At 32.5% G+C, this 9,122-nt stretch overlaps 1 protein-coding gene across 1 annotated transcript; it reads right to left on the reverse strand.

Annotated features, from left to right (window-relative positions):
• Positions 1-2,299: 2,299 nt before the first annotated feature.
• On the reverse strand, positions 2,300-9,058 carry LOC117109025. The gene is made up of 9 exons (XM_033251252.1): positions 8,924-9,058; positions 8,511-8,708; positions 7,420-7,590; positions 6,824-7,123; positions 6,592-6,669; positions 6,247-6,463; positions 5,988-6,095; positions 4,849-5,377; positions 2,300-4,140 (listed from the first exon to the last, which is right to left on the reverse strand). The coding sequence occupies exons 1-8, from the start codon at positions 9,020-9,022 to the stop codon at positions 4,851-4,853; spliced, it is 1,698 nt and encodes a 565-aa protein (XP_033107143.1). The 5' UTR covers positions 9,023-9,058; the 3' UTR covers positions 2,300-4,140; positions 4,849-4,850.
• Between the last annotated feature and the right edge of the window lie 64 nt (positions 9,059-9,122).

The raw sequence follows: 9,122 nt of genomic DNA on the forward strand, positions 1-9,122 counted from the left end.
ATACAAAGCTTAAAAACATTGTCTTTGAGTATGTACTTTACATAGGCCTACTTCAAAAACGTGATTTCACAACCACCTCAGCCCCACCATGGCTGGGGCTGAGGTGAGAAAATTTGAGGAAATAGTACCTCTCGAGATGGCCGGAAATGACACTTTTACATCATCATCACATTACCATTATAGTCAAAATGAAACGCCAACAAATTTCTCATGATCTTTTATCAGGGATCTACTTAATATCCAGGACAACTTAGGCCTAATTATAGCTTACTAAGCTTTAACTATAATTATATACTATATTATTATCAACAAATCACAACTTTTTTCGCATTTAGCACAATTTTCTTCACTTTTTATTGTTATTAATATTAATATAAATTATTACTATCGTCATCATCATCGTTGTTATTATTATTATTACTATTAGTAGTAGTATTATTAAACAAACATTTAAAGAACCTTGCAAAAGAATAAAAACGAAACCACAGTATCGAATTTCTATCTTAAAAGACCTGGCCTGAGATTTATGGATTTAAGATTTTGCTAAATCACGCTTAGGCCTATGTGTTCTATTAGGCCTATAATTACGTGTAATGATGCATATTTACATGTTTAGAAGTATTCATTTTGAGTGATCCCAGAAAAGAATTTGTATTGGCTCAAGAATAAGCTTTAAAATTTTAACAATGTGTACAAAGGGGGGGGGGGAGCCGCGGCTCCCACGGCTCCCCCCCCTGGATACGTCCCTGGAGGGGGTGGGACTACAGTTGACAAGTGCATAAATGTATTTCATTGACTGGACAGGCAGTAAGCTATTATAACGCGTGTTCACAACGCCATACTGTTCATTCATTGCATTGATTGAATTTATCATTGACTGAAAAATGATGTGTTTTATCTATTTATGTAAATGCAACTTTTATTGTAAGGCATTTGAAACTGAATAAAGCAAGACAGAAAGATAACATTTATGAACAATTCGATGTATAGACTGACTGCGTTTTAGTATGTCCCCACTAAAATTAAAATACCCAAGCATGACCGTCTTCATCGTTTTCCAGATTATAAAACTTTCTTTGAAAACAAAACCGTTGTATGCCTTGATTGTAAACGTTCATTTAGCTTCTACTCCTACTACAATACTCAATCTTGTTCTATGCCTTGTGTCTCCCGATGAAGCTAACGAAAGCTCAATAAATTTCGTTAGTCTAAAGAAGGTGCTACTGTACTTATTCTATTTTTGTTGTATGCCCATATATAGTCATGATGTGCCTATACATGGTCACTATGTGATGTCATCATGACCATATTTATGCATTTTACATGTTTCTGTCAAATAGAAATTGATAGTCTAGATAATGGGTGCATGTCTATGCACCCATTATTAAATATTCATGTAGGCCTATGTATTCAATATATCAGATAAACTCGATTGCGATTGGGCCCCTGTTGAGTGTAGTAGTAGCCACTCAGAGATTGTCAATATTTCCTAGGCAGGTAGATTAAGTCCTTTTCCAGACAGTATTATCGTATAGAGGTGTCATTGCCGTTAGTAGGCATATTATACCAAAAGTGTTTTAGGAGTTGCTAACTAATAAAAATGCTTACTAATAATAATAATAATAATAATAATAATAATTATATAAAAATAATAAATTAATAATATAATAATAATAATAATAATAATAATAATAATAATAATAATGTATAATAATATAATATTACAGTAGGCCTATATGATTATATATCATATATTATGTGTTTCAGCTGCACTGATGAGATCTAACAAGATCTAACGGTACTGTTTGCAGATTGGAATATGTATATATATATATATATATATATATATATATATATATAAATCAAAATAGCCGTTAACACTGTTAAATTATATATAAATCATCAAAGAAAAGTTTTGTTGTTTTATGTATTTAATTTAACAGTGTTAACGGCTATCTTGATTTATATATATATATATATATATATATATGGAAATATATATATAGGTACTGTAATCAACGATTGGTTCAACTGGGAAGAACAGTGTAAGGTCATCGTTGACAAAGGGAAAGTTAGACTGCAAAACCTTAAGATTTTTTAGAGTCCACAATAATAATAATACCTAAAATGTTTTACACTTCTGTTGTTGAAAGTGTTAATGTCTATGGATACATTGTCATGGTTTGATAATCTTAGGCTGCATGAATATTCAGAGAGTATATATAGAGCTGAAAAAATTGAACGAGCAGATCTCTCGAGAAAATATATGTGTAAGAAAATAATAGAAAAGCAAAACGAATAATAATGTATAAAAACTAATCTTTTATTCGATAATTATAGCTGGTTGCGTTCTGGAAAGAGACTTAATGTGCCACAAATACAGAACAAGCAGATATCTGAACTCATTCATCCCATACTCTATGAGAAATGTGCAATGAATCTCTTGAATCAATAAATATGCAAAACTATTATAGTCAGCAATTATGTCAGCTTTTAAAGAACTAAATTTGGTTTTACTGTACTTCTTACAACTTATGTTTTAAATTTATTTTTGTTTTCTTACTCTGGCTCCAATTACTCTGGCTCCAATTATAATTAGCTGTTACCTTGACTAATATTTATGTGGATTCGATGTCGAATTACGAAACGTGCAGGCTTAACACCTTTTAAGCTTAAAACCTCTGATCAATAGTGTCCAAAATTGCTACAAAAACGTGGAACAATAATCACAATTATTATTATTATTATTTATTTCCGGTAAATATTCCTATATTCTTTAATAATTAACAGATTACTTAATTACATCATATTTTTATTAAAATTTTACACGGTACATTGTGTCTGTATTTAACATATTTCTATCTATGTTAATTTAAAGTCAAAGTTATCACTTGGATATGCTTATCTTCATAAGACTTCTACGAATGGACACCTTGTTTGAAGCAAGAAATCATTTTAATCTCTGTTTTTATTACGCATATAGGCCTATGTATTTATCAAAGATCTTTTCATACAACTTGAGGGCTCACACATAGGCTAGCAATTTTTTAAAACTATTTAATAGCTTAGTAGCAGCTGGTAAATCATATTCAATCAAGTTGCTGCTTAGCACTGGGAACACAAATAATGTATAAATCAAATAGAAAATAGCCTAATACAGTGCTCAAATAAATAGAAACATGATAATATCATATAAAACATAGTTTACCAACGAAAATTCCTTATTATTATGGTAGTAATATTTAAAAAAGTCCCTCATGGGATGATTCGAACCAACAATCTCTCGCGATTTCGTCAAGCGTCATACCATTTAGGCAACAGAGGATTTTATCTTTGTTTTTCACTATATATACAACAATAATATATATATATATATATACATATATATATATATATATATATATATGTATATATATATTACAACATATTGAGATATTTGTCGAACATAATCAGTTTTTCGAATAATAATTTTAGAGAAAATATACAAGTGTACAATACTATAATAATAGTTAATAGTTGTTTGTTTTGTCTAATTATTAGTAGATTTTTCCGAGTTCGGTTCAATATTTATCTCCTTGCCTGACCATGAGATGTACATTGCGCTTTTTCATTCATTCAGTCGTCATAGATGTCATCATAGATGACATCATAGATGTCGTCATGGGTGTCGTCATAAATTCTAATTCTTTTTCTAATTGTGTAGCTGCATGATTCAGTCCAATTTCATTTAGATCATCAATGAATGACTTCATTTGATTTCTACGAATTACTCTCATCTCCAGATTCAATATCAGTGTCCACTGGTCTTTGTATCGACTCGGTGGTAAATCGTAGAGTCCACCCTGCGTCTTAACGTCATCCTCTGAAATTACTCGACCGAGTTTGATCAGATTCTGTCGATGAACTGAGAATGACGTCACAGTGGTTTCGTGGAAAGCCTTACACAGTAGATCACTGACTTTCCCTTCACAACATTGTATCAGTAACAATAATGTTATCCAGTAGGATTTTAAAGTCAGTCGACTTTAGACTTTCATTGCGGTTCAATAACTTCAACAAGTCCAACGTGGTCGTGGAGCCTAGCGGATCAACGTCATTGTACAATAATTTCAGCATGGTTATAATTCCATTTTGATCAACCTGTAAAAACACATTTTCATAAAATGATTATTATTGATTATTTAGATTTACTTGATTAATAAATAAAAATTTCCAACTGTGTTTACCAACGTTCGTCTGCCTCAATTCTGATTTGCTCCATTTAAAAATCACCCAATAAATTTATAGATTATTCCAAAAATAGCCTTAGCAATTTAACACGTGTTACAAACAAGTTGAGTAATTTTCTATGAGTATATATTATTTAACTTAATAGTAAATAAGTAGCTTATTTTAGTTTCATAGTCACATATGTTATAGAACATACTGCAAAATAAAGATAATTCGGTTTCTCTTTACAATAATTTGATCTATCAATGAATTAAATTAATGATTGTCTCAACTTGCTTTTGTTTGGTTTTTTTTTAATTGCAATTTACAAAATCCCCCCAAAAATAACAGTACAATGACAAGTCAGTACAGTTTATCAATCCACTATAATCTGTCTTTTATTATATTAATAGAAGGTGCAGTACACAAAATATTTTTTAGGAATCAAGTCCATCTGCATTAAAAAAAAAGAGGATTAATTACGGTAAACTTGTATATGAATGTAGGCAGCATAAAAATAATAATAATAATAATAATAATCTGATCTCTCAAGCCATTCTTTATACATAACGACATTTACAATATAAAATAATGTAACATAAAACCCATGTCATGGTTATTTAAAACAATGAGGAATACCTTCATGTTGTTAGTGCGTCCATGGCCAGACGGAGATTTAGGATTTTCAACAATTCAATGAATTTATTCATATTTCCTTCCATGATTATGAGTCTGTCTTCAAGATCAGTGATCATTTCCCAGCCGTCTGTATAGTCCTTAGGAGGTGTATTATACAACTCATCGATCTGCGTCACATCGGATGGGGTCAGTACCATTCCAAATTCCATTAGCTTTTGTCTGTGAGGTGTGAATTTTGTTGAAATGTTTCCTTCCCTCACATCCGGAAATGATGGTAGTTTTTCTTTAATCTCCTTTAAAAGACCTAAATGTTTGGTTACTCTAATAGTATCACACAGGAGTCCAAGATTTCGTGAACTCAGATGATCATGTGTAATCAAATTATTGAGCAAGTTCATCGTCTTATTTACTTGTGATAGCTTGTGATTGTCCACCTTGTCTCTGAACAACACTTTCAGCATAGAAAGACTTCGGTGGCGATCATACCAGCTTGAAACAACAGCTTTCAGCACACTGAAGTTTGACAATTCTATAAAATAATGAGATGATTAAGATGTCAATATTTAACCATATTTCATTTTCATTTTAAAATGTATATTTTGTATGGATATGTATATATATTTCAATATTAAATAGTTTAACCATTACTGGGAGTGAATTATTTTCATAAGCGATCCCAAAACAACTATATCATACAGATAGCTCTTTATCATTATCCATTATGTTCTATGAACAATATATATATATACTGTCTCTTATACACATCTAGATGTGTATAAGAGACAGGCAATTATGTCAGCTTTTAAAGAACTAAATTTGGTTTTACTGTACTTCTTACAACTTATGTTTTAATTTTTTTTGTTTTCTTACTTGGCCTGTCTCTTATACACATCTAGATGTGTATAAGAGACAGGTATAGACTGCGTTTTAGTATGTCCCCCACTCGTTTTCCAGATTATAAAATTTTCTTTGAAAACAAAACCGTTGAATGCCTTGATTGTAAACGTTCATCTGGCTTCTACTACTACTACTACAATACTCAATCTTGTTGTATGCCTTGTGTCTCCCGATGAAGCTAACGAAAGCTAAATAAATTTCGTTAGTCTAAAGAAGGTGCTACTTATAATTGCAATTCATACCTTCTGCACATGTATTATGTACATCATCTGTTTCCATTGTCACTTGTTGACCTGTTTTATCAGAGGTCATAAGCTCAGTTGACTGTACTGGGTGTACAACAGAACCACCTGAAAAATGACATCCAAATTTGCATGTCGATTAATATATAAAAATTCAAATTCCGACTATGTTTATTATTGTTCCTCTTCCTGAATTCAGATTTCCTCTATAAGAAAGATTTTATGAATTAATAGTTTATTAGCATCAACACTTCCATACCTGCTTCAAACAGGCTCTGTACTTCAGCTGTTGACTTCACTGTACGTTCACCTGTTTTTTTGCAATTCATTTTCTTCTTCTTTAAGCACTTTTCAAGATCCTGGAAATGTGGTTCCTCCGACTTTAAACAGACGAAGCAAAGTATGTTCAGAGTATAGCCGACAACTTTCTTAGACGGATATACCTCATCTAGGTGTTGCTTTAAAATATCCAAAACCTGTAAAATTAAATAAAATAACATCATATACTAAATGCAATTGGACTGTAATTACCCTCTTTTTATCAAATGTACAGTGATTTTAGGATAATCATAGATAACTAAAAATCAGTCAATGACGTCATTACCTCCTTACAGATGGTAGGATGCGGCTTACATATTGGCTTGTCTGCATCGTCTGCGTCTTTCATTCGCGATATTTCAAGCTTTAAAAAATTGAAGGAAAAACTGCAGATTACGAGAGATATAATTCTGATTAAAGCATATTCATGAAAATTGAAATGGTGTTATTATAATTAATAAATAATTAACAGAATAATAAAGAAATATATGCATTTTAAAACCAAGAGGCATATTTACCTTTAGACACTGTTTGCTACCAATGAATATTCGTCCTAGCCTTACGTAATGCTCATCATCAAATACTATTTCAGATTTATTCTGAAATAACTCAGGATCATCAAAACAACCTCTCTCCTGACTCAGGTTCACAAATCTAACGACCAAGACATCGTAGATGGCGTCGGGGAGAAAGTCTTTAGGCGTCACATAGATGGATACTGTTTGCTCCTCGTCTTTCTTAATCTCCAATCTATTATCAGGCTCGGTCTTCATCCGAGAAGGAACGACAAATAGTCGACCGTCCTCTTCTGATGCATTCTTTATTTTTAAATGAAAAAAACATTGCATTTGAAATAATTAAATTGTGGGTGCGGGTGGGGGGAATGCACATGATGAATTGGCCGTATTTCAACTTCTACAAACCCATTGTATTCTCTCATCTTCCCAAAATGAACAAATATAAAATGAAATTACATAATAGGATTTCCGTAAAATTAACAGCCTCGAGTCTCGATTATACGAAATAATGTTTTGCACCTTACGAAAGTTTTTCACATAGTTTGAGAAAAGGACTAGGTTTTCTGTTGTTACAATAACCTAGCAATAGACCACACCTTTTCAAAGATAAGTCCAAATGCCTTCATAAGTTCGATGAAGTCTTCAAAGATGACGTCATCCTCATCTTCAGTGGCAGTAAGTTCATTTTCCCACAAATAACGCACTAACGGTTCTTGAAGAATCCCTCCTTCATCCAATTTACGCCAAAACTTCGCCATCACTGGAACCTACATGAACATAAAACAAAACAAAAACAAAAAAATCGAAAAATTAAAATCTTATCGAAAGCTAATGTGTTTGGCAAAATGGTGGTTACAATTGTAAAAGCCTCACTTGGATCACATGTTTACGAATATGGACAGGGGAGGTAGTAGACTATGGCAATGTAAGATATTATGCAAATTACATTCAAATCTCTCGTGCATTGAAATTAGTTAAACAGAGACCAGACTTAAAAGTGATACCATGAGATTGATATACTGTAAATATTATAATACAATGCATACACACAAACCTATTATTATGATATAATTACTAAAGTATTCCCCCTTCACCTATCACCACACAGCCCAGTAACACTAACAGAATTACTAATAATAAAATAGAGGTGGCCAGAAAGTCAATTTTACAGATAGAGGCTCCAAACTACCTCAGACCAGCGGTGACGCCAGAAATTGCAGACAAGGGCAAAATCGCCGATGGAGGGCTCGGAACCAACAGGCCGACTACAGCCTCGGTCAACGGCCCAGAATAAGAAATTCTTGGTAGGATTCAACGGGGACTTACTATAGTCTAAAATGTGCTTTTACAACACAATATTACGGATTAGCAATCAAAATAACGTTGTTTGGATAGGCAAATTGTTTTTTTAAATTGTTGATGTCACCCAATGGTACCACCTCTGCCTCAGACCCACCATAGTTGGGCCGGACATACGATATTGCATGTCTATAGTACTTTCAAATAGCCGTAAATGGCTCTTTTTCAAATTTTCTATATTTCTTTTTCTATTTTTGGAGCCCGGAACGGCTGTGCACCTCTCTCCCACCACTACCATCCGCTTGCTTCCGCCAATAGGAACTGTAATCAAATAATTAAAATTGTATTTTGTTGGCCTATCTTTTATACATTAAAAACTATACGGTACCTTTTTAGCATCATTAGGTTCTACGTCTGTGATGATTTTCATGAAGACACCAATCAGCATATGGATATTAGTAATCACTGTGTTCTCCAACTTCTTGTTAGTGGGCGAGTACAGAATGACTCCAAGATCATTCAGGTAATTGAGGACGTAAATTAGGTTTTCTTTATTAATACCACATTCCAGAGCAATCTCAGTGACCTAAAGAAAAAAATATATATAAACATATTTAAATTGAGGGCTGTCTAAAAATATTACCACGCGAAAAACTGTTTAATCATAAAATAATTAGCAAATTCACATTTATTAAAATTACAAACATTTTCACTAATAAATCTAAATGTAAACGTAAAAGAAATCGCTCTTCATCAAATGTTGCCTAATCCTAAGTAATAATTTAAATAATCATATGATACCTTATTCAAGGACATGCGCATTGTTGTCTTCCCAGCTTCTTGTACCTTAGTTTGAAAGTCCACCCAAGTGATGGGGACAGTTTTTGCCATTGCCTTCATGTAACTACCAACATTTGATTTTAATCGCTCAATCCCTTCATCCATTTTTGCATTGTTGGCTACTGCATACATATGGCGGTCAACATGTCTCTCGAATGGT

Source organism: Anneissia japonica, unplaced genomic scaffold (assembly GCF_011630105.1).
Source record: "Anneissia japonica isolate Jap-2015-1 unplaced genomic scaffold, ASM1163010v1 scaffold23218_len13143_cov121, whole genome shotgun sequence".
NCBI classification, from domain to species: domain Eukaryota; kingdom Metazoa; phylum Echinodermata; class Crinoidea; order Comatulida; family Comatulidae; genus Anneissia; species Anneissia japonica.

Bases quoted from the DNA above. Each gene is read 5' to 3' on its own strand.
- LOC117109025 (XM_033251252.1), bottom strand. From the start codon at position 9,022: ATGAAGGCAATGGCAAAAACTGTCCCCATCACTTGGGTGGACTTTCAA. The intron at 6,464-6,591 runs GTAATGACGTCA...TTAATTTTACAG, and splicing joins ATCCTACCATCTGTAAGGAG to GTTTTGGATATTTTAAAGCA. The intron at 6,096-6,246 runs GTATGGAAGTGT...GTCATTTTTCAG, and splicing joins ACAGAGCCTGTTTGAAGCAG to GTGGTTCTGTTGTACACCCA.